At 49.7% G+C, this 14,840-nt stretch overlaps 6 protein-coding genes across 6 annotated transcripts; 2 read left to right on the forward strand and 4 right to left on the reverse strand.

The window, feature by feature from the left end:
• Positions 1-2,259: 2,259 nt before the first annotated feature.
• Positions 2,260-5,361, forward strand: glpV (glycogen phosphorylase; the record flags this gene model as incomplete). Its single annotated transcript, XM_056910547.1, has 8 exons — positions 2,260-2,447; positions 2,530-2,542; positions 2,610-2,645; positions 2,704-2,765; positions 2,828-2,931; positions 2,986-3,063; positions 3,124-4,889; positions 4,948-5,361. The coding sequence occupies 8 exons, from the start codon at positions 2,260-2,262 to the stop codon at positions 5,359-5,361; spliced, it is 2,661 nt and encodes an 886-aa protein (XP_056766251.1).
• A 452-nt stretch (positions 5,362-5,813) lies between these two features.
• On the reverse strand, positions 5,814-7,088 carry N7458_007166 (uncharacterized protein; the record flags this gene model as incomplete). The annotated part of the gene is made up of 4 exons (XM_056910548.1): positions 5,814-5,939; positions 6,023-6,451; positions 6,526-6,851; positions 7,016-7,088. The coding sequence occupies 4 exons, from the start codon at positions 7,086-7,088 to the stop codon at positions 5,814-5,816; spliced, it is 954 nt and encodes a 317-aa protein (XP_056766252.1).
• A 264-nt stretch (positions 7,089-7,352) lies between these two features.
• N7458_007167 (uncharacterized protein) lies at positions 7,353-7,639 on the forward strand (the record flags this gene model as incomplete). The annotated part of the gene is made up of 2 exons (XM_056910549.1): positions 7,353-7,430; positions 7,469-7,639. 2 exons carry the CDS (start codon positions 7,353-7,355, stop codon positions 7,637-7,639), a joined length of 249 nt encoding a protein of 82 aa, XP_056766253.1.
• Positions 7,640-7,672: 33 nt separating this feature from the next.
• N7458_007168 (ATP-binding cassette long-chain fatty acid transporter PXA2) lies at positions 7,673-10,005 on the reverse strand (the record flags this gene model as incomplete). Its single annotated transcript, XM_056910550.1, has 4 exons — positions 7,673-7,751; positions 7,819-8,716; positions 8,770-9,406; positions 9,499-10,005. The coding sequence occupies 4 exons, from the start codon at positions 10,003-10,005 to the stop codon at positions 7,673-7,675; spliced, it is 2,121 nt and encodes a 706-aa protein (XP_056766254.1).
• A 325-nt stretch (positions 10,006-10,330) lies between these two features.
• On the reverse strand, positions 10,331-11,119 carry N7458_007169 (uncharacterized protein; the record flags this gene model as incomplete). The annotated part of the gene is made up of 1 exon (XM_056910551.1): positions 10,331-11,119. The coding sequence occupies one exon, from the start codon at positions 11,117-11,119 to the stop codon at positions 10,331-10,333; it is 789 nt and encodes a 262-aa protein (XP_056766255.1).
• Positions 11,120-11,759: 640 nt separating this feature from the next.
• N7458_007170 (uncharacterized protein) lies at positions 11,760-13,821 on the reverse strand (the record flags this gene model as incomplete). The annotated part of the gene is made up of 7 exons (XM_056910552.1): positions 11,760-12,023; positions 12,081-12,154; positions 12,210-12,874; positions 12,922-12,995; positions 13,050-13,249; positions 13,389-13,482; positions 13,546-13,821. 7 exons carry the CDS (start codon positions 13,819-13,821, stop codon positions 11,760-11,762), a joined length of 1,647 nt encoding a protein of 548 aa, XP_056766256.1.
• Positions 13,822-14,840: the final 1,019 nt, after the last annotated feature.

Consider the following 14,840-nt stretch of genomic DNA (forward strand, 5'->3'; position numbering starts at 1 on the left):
TCCCAGTCTTCTTGTCTGATGCATATCACGGCGGATTTACCTTGTGTGTGATTTGATTCCTTGACCTCTCGATCTCCTGGTCATGTGTTGCTGTTAATGCTTCTGCTACTATCTTATTTCTTTGTGATACTTGCCCATTTTTTACCTTTGAACTCGCGACCTCAGCGCTTTCATGCATGTGATGCTTCCTTCTCTACACTATATCTATTACCCTCCCTCTCCCCTGTATTCTTCAAGGGTCTCTTTTTCAGCGGCAAGTTGATACAACTTCTTAATGGTCCTATGATAATTTTCCCGTTGCTCTTTTCCCTAGCATAGAACCATCGATTCTGGAGGTCTTCGTGATGTGATCTCTGGTATTGAGTCTGGGGTATTCAGCTGACACTCGCTTGAGTATCTTAGTTTTGAGGATATTGTCAAATCTGATGCCATATCATTGCATTCTTATCGCTTTCTTCTTATACTCGTAGTATACGGGTATACCAAGGCACAGACGCACATCTTGCCAGGATCAGGTCCACGCTATTAAGCCCCACCATATCTGGCAGTATGTCAGATGACTATCACCGACGAACTAGACGGCTAATGAAGTGCAATCCCCCTTTGAGTTTTCTGTTTCCATCGAGCCATCTCGTTGCGCTGTGGTGAGGGGAAGGAGGGGCATTGTGTTTATTGGCCTCTTGTTGTCGTCAGTGGCTGATCCTGCAGCTCGCTGCTGGTCTCTCCCCCGCGCCGTAAGCCGCAGGGCGGACCCGTCAGCGAGAGCCTTGCGGAGCTGTGAATAATGAGTGGGGGATTGGGTTTAGATAGATGGGGTTGGTTAGTTGGGAGTGTCTGGTCGAACTAGGAGCTAGATAGGAAGATAGTAGCTTGAGATTATGCTCATCCCTGAGGACATTGTACAAGTATAGTGGGTGAATATTGATCGTGGGAGTGATGTTCGGAGTGGAGTTTACGGTGGAGGCAACTCGGTGGTTCTAGCTGTGCGGATGTTTGGGTTGGGATTCATGCAGGGCAGGATGCGACGATAATATGGAGCGTTTAATGCCAGAATGATGATCAAGGCACTTCTTCGGATAGGTCCGTTCCATTCATCGATGGGAGGGTCCAATATTCAATAGGTGTCTTAAAAAGTGGATCATCCCATCGATCGAAGCGTCATCTACCGACCGGACGGAACTGATAGGATTGTAGAGAGCACACTGCTTCGGGGAAGACCGAGTGCACCATTATTATTCTCATCAAGGATCAAGATTATCGTATCTTGTGCTTTACCTTCTTTTACTGAGTTTTACTGCAAATCGATACTTGTCCTTGTTCGTGTCGCTGGAGAGCGAAGCAGGAAAATGTCGAGAGAACGGAGCCAATCACAGAGGAGAGCTGTACCGGTTGGGCTCGACGTGCACGGACGCCGTTGGCTCGGACAGTTGGATGGCTAATGAGGAGTAGTCCCTAGTAGTTGGTGAGATAGATTGGACAGTACGTACTCCGTAGTGACTGGTGATATCAGGTGAGGTCTAGTAGGAGTGGATTAATAGTGGGTACTGTAGGAGTTGAGATGGACCCCACCAGAGCTCCCCCAGCTTTGGGCTGATCCAACACCCAAGCCCAAGTCCATTCGATCATGAGTTTTGGTATAGGAGGCCACAATTCTCCCGTAATGAGGACATACTTTGCTGTAGATGATATACTAGCCCTTTTGTATGATCAGTCCCGGTGAACTAGATCCAGCTTGGATTTCCTCATAGTCTGATCAGAACGCATCCACTGATTAACTCATCATCCCCTCAATCCGGCGAGGACTCGCTCGGATACTGTCTCGACTGCTGCACTTCCCCAGCTGATGAACGGTGCAGCTTGCATTGCAGGAGGTGCTCGTGCTCTGCTGTCGTTGTCATTACTCGTGACTTGGTTGTCACTGGGTTCTGGCCCGTGGCCCTTCCCTTTCTTACCCTGGTCTTGCCCTCCCCCTCTTCTTCTTCTTCTTCTTCTTCTTCTGCTTCCTCTTCCTCTTCCTCTTCCCCACTTTACTCTCTCTGGTGTCACCACCACTCAAAACCACAAACCCCCCCACCCATCCTCGTCCTGAAAGATTCCCTCTTCCTCCTCCTTCTTCTCAATTCCCTTTTTTCTTTCATTTTTACACATCTACTCTGGAATTTCCAGCTTCCAGTCCGTTTCCATCAGCCCTGAAACCACCTGTCTACGATCATCTTCCCACTTCACCATTGCCCGCTGATCATCTGCTAATCATCGACCATGGCGTCGTCGGAGCCAACTGAACCCCGTCGTGAGCGCAGACCCTCCGTCGGATCTCCCATTGCCGACCTCCAGGGTCCCGTCGGTCCGGGTTTCAGTCGTCCCAAGCACAAGCGTACTTTTACCGGCTTCGGCCCGTCGGAGATCAAGAGTGTGGAGGCGAGCATTCCGGAACCGCTGCGTGAGGCGTGAGTTTGGGGAGCTTTCTATTTGTTTTTGCATACCTGGGGTGCTGGATGAGCTGACCAGATGTATCTGATGGCGTGACAGATGGCGGAAGCATGTACGTTGAGCTGAGTACCCGTTGGATGGAATTGGATTGACACAGGGTGCTTACTTGTGCTGTATAGTCGGCTACCAAGTTCACGACTAAACATGAGTTCGAGGTTGGTACTTTCCTTCGGACGAAGGCTGCTGGGATGATGAGCTAACGGCCTTTCGTAGAGAGAATTCGTGCGCCACATCGAGACAACCCTCGCCCGTTCTCTGTACAATTGCGATGAGCTGTATGTACACCGAGGCTCCAGGCAGATGACTCGTGGCAGTCGGCTTACCAGTGAGAATGCAGGGCGGCGTACTCCGGGGCTGCACTGGCGTTCCGAGACCGATTGATCATTGAGTGGAATCGGACACAGCAGCGCCAGACATTCTCCGATCAGAAGCGCGTCTACTGTAGGTCTGTCCCAGACCCCTCTGAACCACTCTTGTCTAATGCAAATATTCCAGACCTCTCACTTGAGTTTTTGATGGGTCGTGCCTTGGACAATGCAATGCTGAACGTGGGCATGAAAGACGTTGCGCGAGGTAGGTCATCTTTGAAAGTAAGGCACTATCTGTCATGACAGTTCACTGACTATTTTATAGATGGTTTGGCTGATCTTGGTTTCCGGATCGAGGACGCCATCAGCCAGGAGCATGATGCTGCACTTGGAAACGGTGGCCTTGGCCGTCTGGCAGCCTGCTTCTTGGACAGCATGGCAACGCTGAACTATCCTGCCTGGGGTTATGGACTGCGGTACCGTTATGGAATCTTCAAGCAAGAGATTGTCAATGGATACCAGATGGAGATCCCGGATTATTGGCTTGATAACAATCCGTGGGAGTTCCCTCGACACGATATTACGGTGGACATTCAGTTTTACGGCCATGTCACCAAGTACCAGGATGAAAATGGCAAGACTTGTCACTCTTGGGAAGCAGGAGAGACAGTTCAGGCCGTTGCATACGACGTTCCAATCCCTGGATACCACACAAAGACAACCAACAACCTCCGTTTGTGGTCCAGCAAGGCCAGCAGTGGCGAGTTTGACTTCCAGAAGTTCAACGCCGGCGATTACGAGAGCGCGGTGGCAGATCAACAGATTGCCGAGACCATCTCGGCAGTGCTGTATCCGAATGACAACTTGGAGCGAGGTAAGGAGCTTCGCCTCAAGCAGCAGTACTTCTGGTGCGCTGCCTCTCTCTACGACATTGTTCGACGCTTCAAGAAGACAAAGAGGGCCTGGAGCGAGTTCCCAGACCAAGTCGCAATCCAACTGAACGATACCCATCCCACGCTGGCCATTGTTGAGCTGCAGCGCATCTTGATTGACGTCGAGGGCCTGGAGTGGGATGAGGCTTGGAGCATTGTGACTGGTACTTTTGGTTATACCAACCATACTGTCCTTCCGGAGGCCTTGGAGAAGTGGTCGGTTCCCTTGATGCAGAACCTGCTTCCTCGCCACTTGCAAATCATCTACGATATAAACCTGTTCTTCCTGCAATCCGTGGAGAAGCGGTTCCCCAATGACCGGGATATGCTCTCGCGAGTCTCGATTATTGAAGAATCGCATCCGAAGATGGTGCGCATGGCCTACATTGCTATCATCGGGTCTCACAAGGTCAATGGTGTTGCTGAGCTGCATTCGGACCTTATCAAGACGACCATCTTCAAGGACTTTGTGACGATCTATGGGCCGGACCGGTTTACCAATGTCACCAATGGAATCACACCTCGGCGTTGGCTGCACCAGGCGAACCCGGAACTCTCTGCTCTGATTGCAGAGAAGCTAGGTGGTTATGACTTCCTGACTGACTTGACCCTGCTGGATAGACTAGAGGTTTTCGTGGACGACAAGAAGTTCCGACGGGAATGGGCAGACATCAAGGCTAAGAATAAGCTGCGGCTAGCCAGGCTCATTAAGGATGTGACTGGCTACTCCGTCAATCCCAATTCGCTGTTCGATGTTCAGGTGAAGCGAATCCACGAATACAAGCGTCAGCAATTGAACATCTTCGGAGTGATTCATCGGTACCTCAGCCTCAAGGCTATGACGCCTGAAGAGCGGAAGAAGGTGGTGCCGCGCGTGTCGATCTTTGGCGGCAAGGCTGCTCCTGGGTATTGGATGGCCAAGTCCATTATCTATCTCATCAACAGTGTGGCAGCTGTGGTGAACAAGGATGATGAGATTGGTGATCTCTTGAAGGTCATCTTCATCGAGGATTACAATGTCAGCAAGGCGGAGATTATTTGCCCGGCCTCTGATATCAGTGAGCATATCTCTACCGCTGGAACCGAAGCCAGTGGTACAAGTAACATGAAATTCGTGCTGAACGGAGGTTTGATCATTGGTACTTGTGATGGAGCTAACGTAAGTTGATGCATTTACTAAGTGGCTATTGAATTACCCGAGGCTAATTCCTTTCCAGATCGAAATTACTCGTGAGATTGGCGAGCAAAACATCTTCCTCTTCGGCAACCTCGCGGAAGATGTGGAGGACCTCCGCCATCGACACTTCTATGGCAGCTTCCAGCTGGACCCGCAATTGAAGCGTGTATTCGACGCTATCAAGGAGGGCACGTTTGGCGATCCCTCCTCGTTCACGTCCCTGATTTCTTCTATCGAAGAGCATGGTGACTATTATCTCGTCTCTGATGACTTCAACTCTTATATTGCCACTCATGACATGGTAGACCAGGAGTTCCAGAATCAGGAAGAATGGCTGGCCAAGTCGATCACTAGCGTTGCTCGCATGGGCTTTTTCTCCATGGATCGGGTGACTAACGAGTATGCGGACATTATCTGGAATATCGAGCCTCTTGATATCGCAGACGAGGCATGATATTTGTTCTGTGTTGTGAATTTTGGTACTTTTCGCTTTGAGGCTACGCTATACGTCATTTCTGTCTGTCGTATGTTATTTTGGATCCATGACCCGTTGGGATAATTCTTAACTGTTCTACTCCGTGATGTTAGTTGCACGTAGGATGCATTTTGAACTTGATTGTATTTTCATTTTGTAAGGACACGTCTATATGCACGCTGCAACATGTCTAAACTGGTCTTATCGACAAGCAAATTGCAGTCACTGAAACGACATGCCGAGATATGTAAATACTAGGACATGGAACCGCGTGAACTATCCCAACCCGGCACTTCGTCCCATGCCAGCATTAGAACGATAACACTAAAAATAATAGAGAAGGGATAAAAGAAGAACCGCCGGTATCTTGAGATGGAAAAGTTCATCACGCATCAGAGAAAAGAAAATAAAGAAGACCCCTGTCAACAAGCTCAAGCAGTTGCGGTCTCATCACGTTCCTGGATCGTCGCCTGGGGCTTGTAATCGGAAAACGTCTCTGGCCAAAGGAACATCTTCTCTTCCTTGGAGGGCGTAGCAACCGCCATCAAAGTGGGCACCTAAAACCAAAAAAAACCAACACCCAATTAGCAAGGCACGCCCCCTTCTTCCAATTCACTCTCGCATGATGGGAATAACATACCGCCTCCTTAGAAGAAATCCGCCTCCACATATTCGCACGCGGGTTATACCGCACCGGCCTCCCCACACCACCCGTCTTACTCGAATCCTCCACACTAATAGCCTCAATCTCCCTCTTAATATCAAGGAAACTATCAAAAGGCGTATACGCAATCCCATGCTCCAGGCAGTACTCCTCGAGCCTTAGACCGCGCCGCGCAAAGAGCACGTCTGCCTCGCGGGCGGCCGCGAGGTCGGAGACCCCGTCGCCGATGAAGATGATTAGCGGCATTTCGTCGGGGAGGCATTCGGATTGCGCTTTTGCGCGGGCTTCGTTGACGGAGAGTGCTTTGTCGTGGCCTAGTTCGGTGTCGTGGCGCCAGATGGGTTTCCATTCTGAGCCGTCCGGTTTGATTATGGCGTCGTTTGCGACGATGTCGATTGCGGCGGCCTGGTAGCATGTGTTAGTACATGTGTTTCTTTCTCTGACAAATAAAATGGATGAGGATTTTTGTAAAGACATACCTCCTTTTCGCCGAGGAATGTATCTAGGACCCTGCGCAAGACAGGTTTCAACCCGGCGCTGATGACGTTAAAGGGAAACCCGTTTTCAATGCAGTATTGGTGGAATTCGTGGAAGCCAGGGTCGATTTCCAGCGTCTTTTCCATGACCAGGAAGCCGTCGTCGAAGGGGACGTTTAGTGATCCCCACATCTCCTCGGAGACGTCCCGGAAGGATCGCTCGCCGGTTTTGATTTGTTCGTCGAGTTTGTTGCGGGCTTCTTCGCCGCAGCCGTAGTTGTCGAAGAGGATGTGGCCGGTGTCTTGCATGAAGATTGTGCCGTCGAAGTCTAGGAGGGGATTGTTAGTAAGAGTAACGAATGTGGTGAAATTGATAGGGAAGGTAAATATTTGAGTCGGGGATTGCATATTCAGGGTCCGGGGGTAAGGGTCTTGAGAATTGGGGTACGAGATAGTGCGCGAGGTAGGGCTTGCATTGGATTGGACTACATACCAGAGAAGATGATAATCTTTCTCTTGTGCGAGACGGGTGCAGGCGCGGAGGGTTTCATGTTGGAGTTGACCATGTTGGAATTGTGTGGTGAAGGGTTTCTTTCTTGCCTACCACAGAAAAAAGAGTTTCAATGCAAGAAAAGAAAAGGAGTAGATACAGTAGACTTATAAAAAATTCAGGGAAATCACGTTTGGTTCGACCATATAAAAAAGGGGACGCTATCGTGAATACTTGGCAACTCGTGGCAACGGCCATAACAGGATCAGCCAGGGTAATGACGTAGGGACAGAATACGATATCATAGTGGGGTGTGGACAATTGGGATAAGCACGGCAGCATGGCTGATGGCTGGCAACGACCCAAAAAAAACGTGCTCGGAAAAGGTTCACTCGGTGCCACTGCCGAGGATGAGCAAGTTGATTGGCTAACAGACTGTCTTAGTCAGAGATTTAGGCCCGGCCAGCCGAGGGGAACTGGGCAAGTCTGCGAAATTGGGATGCCGAAGCCGACGGTGGCGAGGGATTGGCTGCGCCGGACACAAACAGTGGGGCCATGCTCGTCATTGGGCCGAAGGGAAGTGTGGCTTTCGGCAACAAGAATATAATATGGCTTCGTGAAAGTTGACCTATCGAATATAGTGGTACATGGTAGAATCCTCTAGATCGCTGTCAACTCTGCAACTCGTCGCTCCAGTTCCGGCACGGCCCGCAGTTGCAGCTCAAGTTCATCCTTCTCACTGTAGTATTGTAGAATTGGGTTAGCATGGAGTCATTCAAAGATATTGATAAGAGGGGATTCCATACTCTTCCAGCTGCATCCGTCGCTCCCAATCGAGATCGGTGAAAACATAACCGCCCTGTCCGTCAAATTGCAGAATCTTCTTGTGATACTTCCATAGACTGCGGCGATGCGATACCGTCATCAAGGTGGTTCCCAGTTTCTTGGCCGTCTCGTACATGACCTTCTCAATCTCGAGCGTCACCGAGGAGGTACACTCGTCAAGAATGGCAAACTTGGGACGGTGGTAGAACAAGCGAGCCATCGCAATCCGCTGCTGCAGGCCGCCGGACAACACATCGCGCCATTCTTCCTCGGCGTCCCAGCCACCGGGCCGGTCGACGACTGAGGCGATCTCAACCACCGACAGGATCTCATGGAGATCAGCATCAGTCACTCCCTTGGCACGCATCTCGCGCACTCCATCAGGGTAAATGACTTGCTGCCGCAATGTCCCGCGAGACAGGTATGGCCGCTGAGGGATGTAAAAGATGTCCTCGAATCGAGGTTTCTTAACCGTGCCTCCGTAGACTGGCCACAGTCCTCCCAAAATGCGGAAGAGAGAAGACTTGCCGCATCCATTCGGCCCGACGATGAGAAGATGGTCGCCAGGATGAACGGTGAACGACAATTTGCGCACTAGAACATCGCCGTTTGGCGAGACGATTGGAACATCGGCGAATTCGATGGATTCGCTCTCCATGACCTCGCCGCGACCAGAAAGAACGGCTGCGTTCTCTTCGGTCGATGCTGAAGATACTAGTTTCTTCTCGAAACGCCCAGCGACCAAGTCATCCATGACCTCGAGCAGCGAGGAAACACGGGAGGTGTATCCGGCTAGCTCTGAGATCTCCTTGTAGGAAAACATTAGACGACCAAAGGCGTCGGAGGAGGACAGCAGCATCCGCCGGTTTGTAACGAAGCCTAATTCATATTAGCAGGTGTCATATGTCGCACAGGAAAGACGGGCAACTTACTTTCGGTCCGATCTCCCATGGTCTGAGTAACCTGACCAGGAATCTTGAAGAAGACGGGCAAACTGCAAAGACCCAAACCAAGCGCACCCCAGAAATACTTGATAACAAAGTCTTCCATGAATCCGTGATACAGACGTCGGCGCAAGATGCGATTCACATGCTTGATTAACGTGAAGTAACCTTTGTCCAGGGTATCTTTCTCGGCCTCATGGCCATGATACAGCGCGACTTCTTCGCTATAGTCGATGAGTCGCGAGTGGAGGAAACGGAATTCACCTTCAAGTCGAGCCTCGTCTGCGACGTATTTGCCGAATGGCGGCGTCAGCATGCGCATCACGTTTGCTGACAGCTGCACCAGCAAACTCATAATGAACAATCCTTCGCCTCCGACATTCTTGGACAGTGAGTAGTTGTAGATGCACATGTCTAGAATTGGTTTGGCGAGATTGGAGTAGAGTTCTGCCAGGCTATCGGAGAAGCGCGACACATCAACCGTGACTAGTTGATCGGGGTTCTTGATCCGATCATCTAGCGCGGAGATGGCATAGAAGGTCATATTTGATAGGTACTTGTCGTGTATATAGTCTGTCAATCGTTTCCGGTAGCTGAGGGAGAGCTTGCATTGGTGGTAGGATAGCTAGACACGGGGATGACAAGTCAGCGAAATTCTCACGGTCGCGCGTCGCAAAACCAGCCAACAGGAGGAAATGACCACTCTAGGATACTTACCATGGAGTTTGTAAATGTTGCGGGCACAGCTACAATCATCCACCATACAAGACCTAGCAAGAAGTCCTTGCCCTTTCCCCGCACCAGGCTGCTGACGAGTCGTCCGTCCAACTCGGCCACATACAAACTCAGCAGCGTCCGTAGCACGAGGAAGACGCTATGGCTCACCAGGAGCCGCAGCTCCTTACTTCGCCATCCCGGAATCACAATTTTCAAGAGCCGAAGTAGGTGTTTGAAGAACTCCCGGTTGATCTCCACGCGCTTCTTTCGCGGCTGTTCCTCGTCGCCGAGGGAGCTGGTGCCGGGCCGACGGTGCAGCTCTACGTGCTGCGAGGCAGCTTTCTGTTCGGAGATTGCATTGTGGATTCGCTTGGCAAGTGCTGCAAAGAGGGCGAGATAAACGGTGCGGGAGATGCCTGTTCGGTGTCGGAGGTAGAGGGAAGTGAGGCTGGAGAGGATCTGCTTGACGGAGCGGTCGGGCGGCAGCAGTTTCGACTGTACAGCCATGGCGACACGATCGACTAGTCAATCAGCCAGAGTCGGGGCTGTACATGACCACTTGGATGGCGGTAAAGAGTGTTGTAGTGGTCTATTTGTCGGAGGAAAGGAGGACGAAGAGGTGTGGTTGCGGTCTTGGAATGACGGAATGGGGGTCCTTGACATGTGATACCCCAGGTTCCTGGGGAAATTCAGCCGAGGAACAGACAAGGATCTTAGCCTCCACATCCACCATTTCAATGACTACACTTTGGCAGCCTCCATCTTCACGACAGGAATCATACTGGACTACAGAGCGATCGTCTAATATTTCCACTCTAAAGGTTCATTCTAGCTATGGTTTAGATTCAGTGCTCTCAGGTTGATCGCCTCGACTGTTCCAATTCTGGCGCGCCATGTATTCCTGCAACCTGGACAGGACACTGGCATTATTCCACAGCTCCTCGTTTAACTGAACACTTACTCGTGGGATCCCAACTTGCTCGAGTGCAAAAGATGCACCAACTGAGCCGTAGCAAGCCGCCTTGGTAACACTTCCTGTCTTGAGATATCCTACAGCATACGACCCGAGGAACGCATTTCCTGCTCCGGTGGGATCGACAATCTTCGAATTCGGCTCCTCTCCTGGCATCATGGTATAGAACGGGTCAAGCCATGTGGAAAGATTATTCCTATTGCTGATGAAACACCCATTCTCGCCAGCACGCACGATCACCGTGGCGTTACTGTCTGGACCGACTCCTCGATCCACACATTTGGACGCGAAGTCCTCAATCTTTTTCTTGTCGATCACATCTGAATGAGATTTCGAGAAAAGCTTGGCCAGTTCTAGATGGTTTGGAGAAAAGACGTCCACCGAGGCTGCAGCTTCGAGACATGCGTCGAGGTTTTCTGGTCGGCATAAAAGAGGAGCTGGTTCCCAAATTATCAAAGGCCGTTCATGAATGCCTGCCTCGGCTCTCAGAGCAAGAAGCTTGGATACTCGGGCCTTAAGATGCTCGGGGCCCGCGAGATAGTGAAAAGCCCTTGAAGCGAGAAAGGGTGTGTGCTTCAAGCTCTCCTCTTGGACTGTGATAACGGGTGTAGTATATTCGAAGTCCTTGGCTGGGCAAGAAATTAACATGAGGGAAATGAGGATGAGATTAGCTACTCACGCCCAAATGTAGTATCTTTATACTCCAGCAAACCTCTGGTTGATGGTCTGTCCACATCTTCTCTGATGAACAATGTTGTTCCCCAGCTTTCTAATTGTTCTTTCACTGCTCCCGGGAAATCGTTTCCCACTTTGATCATCCAGCCTAAGGCGGGACTGGATGGAGGAGGTAGAAACAATCGGGCACCGAGTGTTGCTATAGCTCTAGTCAGTCAATGATCTCTTATCCTAGACCAAGCCCAAGGAGCAGAAGCTCACCGTAAGTACCAGAGCCCCCCAGAATATCAGTCAATGGTGGCCGATTCGGACATCGGATTTCGTCGAGAACCACCGAGCCCAAGCTGGTGAAGGAGATGTTGAATTCTTGCATTGTGGGAAGGTCAGTCATATTGCCATCATAATTAACGGTCAAATGGCATCATTTATAGGGCATATTGGTACTTCAGCAATCAGAAGTCTTGAGACAAGTGAATTGGATTAGGATAATTGGAAGTCTAGCCTTAAAGTTGATGGTGGGGCACAACAAAATCCGCATCTCAGCCGGCGGTGAACTTGGCCTTGTCCATCCATTTCAACCTCTTTCCTGCTCGCAAAAACTCCGCAATTGCTCTCAGTGCGCAAACCGGAAATTCAACTTGCTGCTTCCTTGGTCTTTAGTGTTTCTGATATAATCGTTTTGTTCTTGTTCAGACATTGCATTCCAAATCTTGTCCCGCCTCCTATTTTGGAACACATAGTATGCTTTCGCCGCAAGAAATAGCACGATTGCTAGGATATTAATCGCTATTAGATCGGTATTTCCCCGTCTGTACTTTGGCTTATCATCATCTCTATAGATGAAGAAAGCAGCGGCATCTCCTGCTTGCACAGACATCTATAGGACAATTTCATTAGCATGTGATCACAGAGTGTTTTGGTCTGGAACACTTACGTTGTACAATGCAGCTGCCACCGAGCGATTTCCGACGTTATTTGCATTTCTGGATACCCATGCAACCACGATGGCTATTTTCATCATCAGTACTTCTCCTCTTGATCGGTTCTGACAGCTGGAACATACCATGGCAATATGGGTAGCTTAGCAAAACTGTCACCACTGCATACGTTCCCCAGGCATTCGAGATCACATCAGGCCAAAACCGGAGCGCAAGTAAACAAGGAAGCGTCCAGAGAGCTTGAAACATGGAAACAAGCGACCACTGGTTTAGTCGACTAGATATCCAGGTGATCAAAAGCAAATTGCCGATATGGAACACGTTCGCTGGGATCGTGAGTAGATTTGTGTTGAACTTGTTGAACCCAAGTGAGCGGAGAGTAAGCGTAATATAGGAGCTCGGAGGCGATTGTGGGATATATGCGACTACTCCGATGAAATAGATTGGCCACATATGGTAATCCTTAATTGCGTTCCAGAGTCTCTTAGGCGTCACAGCTTGGCGGTTATGCATGTCGCCCTTGGAAGGGTCGTCGCGGAGGACGCGATTAGCCACGATGGAAACTTCACGGTCAGTGAACCATCCATTGGGTCTGAACCAGGTCTTAGTTTGAACTACCGATGCTGGCATCATGAAGAACGATGCTAGACCGATGGAGAGGGTAATCAGTCCTTCGATAAGGAAGAGCCACCGCCATCCTGCCCAGCCGTGAACACCGCTGAGATGGAAGACGGCAAAAGCCAGCAGAGATGTCACAATCGTCGTCACAGAGAGTGAAGTCCAGAAAAAGCTAGCAAGCGTTAGTAGGTGCCAGGTTCCGGTGAGTTTGGATCTTACCTCAAACGAATTGGAAGCTCGCGGGAGGTATAGAAATAAGAAAGCCACAACACGATATCTGGAATGAAACCTCCCTGAGAGAAGATTAGCTACTTGGAAAGGATCTTAATCTCAATGAGTTATATTACCTCCAAGATACCCAACAAGCTGCGTGTGAGCAGGAATGTTTTTCTGTCGGTTATGGCGCATTGTGAGATAGCAACTACCGACCAGAGCACCATCTGAATAGGAATCCAACGATCTGGCCCGATCTTCTTTGATATCAACTGAGACGGTAGCTCTGCGACCAGAAATGAGACTCGGAAGACGATGTTACCGTAGTTATAGTCTAAAAATTGTAAGTATTGGCTAGCGAACCCATGGAACGATGGCAGTTGATGAAACCCATTCAGGTTTCAGCAGCACATCTAAACAGGAGGGTATTTGAACTGTCTGGCAACCCCGGTGATATGAAGATATTGACTTACCGTTTGTGGTCAGCTTTAGATCTGCTAGGAAGGTGTCGGAAACTGCCTGGACAAGGTTCCCTCGATCGACTTGAAGCGCAAAGAACATGACACACTAGCCAGAGTAATCAGTGAAAAATGATCAAGGAGAATTGTAGATACGAGGGTTACTGCGTACAGCCCACAAGCAAATCCTCCAATCCAGCTTGCGCACCAAGGCCCTTTCTTCTTCCTCCGACCATGTCAATGTAGGGTCGAAGACATCTCTGCATTCATATTGCGCTTTTTCGTATACACCGCGCCAGTACTCTGCGACTTCAGGGTCCAGAAAAGGGTTGATCTTTTCGGCAGTTTCACCATTCGGCTCTAGAGTGCCATAGTTCCTCGCACGTTCTTTTGGATAGGCCTCACTCAGAGTGACCACCGAGGAGGACTTTCCGTCTTGTTGAACCATCGCTTATCAACCTCGAGGAAATTGCCGGGTGGTAATCCTTGGTTTTTCTCTATGGTTGATGGTCTTACTTCTGAAGACATCGGCTGAGGGGAGAATTTGGCCATTTATATGTACTTTGCCCCATCGTAGCAACTCCGCGGGGTGAGATTTGGTAGTATGGCGATAGATGCAGGGCTTAAGATGTGCTGCATTTGACTTTGAATTAAGTTGTCCTGCTGGTTTCATCAGGGTCTTGCATTGCGTGCTCCGAAGCCCAATTAACAAATTCATCACCCCCGCACGATTGGCAGCTGGATTGCCGCGTGAGGGATCTTTGAATTATTTTTTCTTATTACGTTATTTTTGTTATTTTAGTTCTTAGATGTTGAGTCCATGTCGTCCATGTCTAGCATAGGCTTCGTGTTAATAATGATAACGATAGAACACTATTCAACTCAAGACAGTCTAGGGACGCTCACGAAAATATGTACACGCCAAGGAGCACAGGTAACAAACCATAATGTATATTATAGCAAGCTTTCTCAGCGGAAACCTTGGCCGATATGCAATTTAATGCCAAGTATGATGAGATGGACGATACAAATCGCAGCCTAAGATGACGCCATTAAATACTTATCTAGGCGCTTATCGCGTTGGCAGTGACAAGAGGTGGAATACTTGCAAAGTCTCGGTATGTTTTCAATGGACCTTGAACTGAATAGCTAATAATCTGGCGCTCGAGCGCGCTATGTGGTATCACGGGATACATTATCGTGCCTTGGACTCTAGGCTGACCAGGGCATGCGCTTTGGGCTGAGCTAGCCTAACACGTTCCTCCCCCAAACTCGTCTCCTCTGATCATGATCAGGAAGGCAGTGCAGTACTTGTGTGCTCTCTTGAGGGAGTTGAGATGTGTTCGTCCGTCGCTGGCCCTTGATGCGAGCAGTCCGGCCGAATAGCCGGACCAAAAGAACGCGACGGGCGGACGAAGGGCCTCATGGCCATGAATTAACGTATATTGTAAATTTGTATAAAAGGGA

This window comes from Penicillium daleae, assembly GCF_028827525.1.
Source record: "Penicillium daleae strain IBT 16125 chromosome Unknown utg000006l_segment0_segment0, whole genome shotgun sequence".
Lineage (NCBI taxonomy): Eukaryota > Fungi > Ascomycota > Eurotiomycetes > Eurotiales > Aspergillaceae > Penicillium > Penicillium daleae.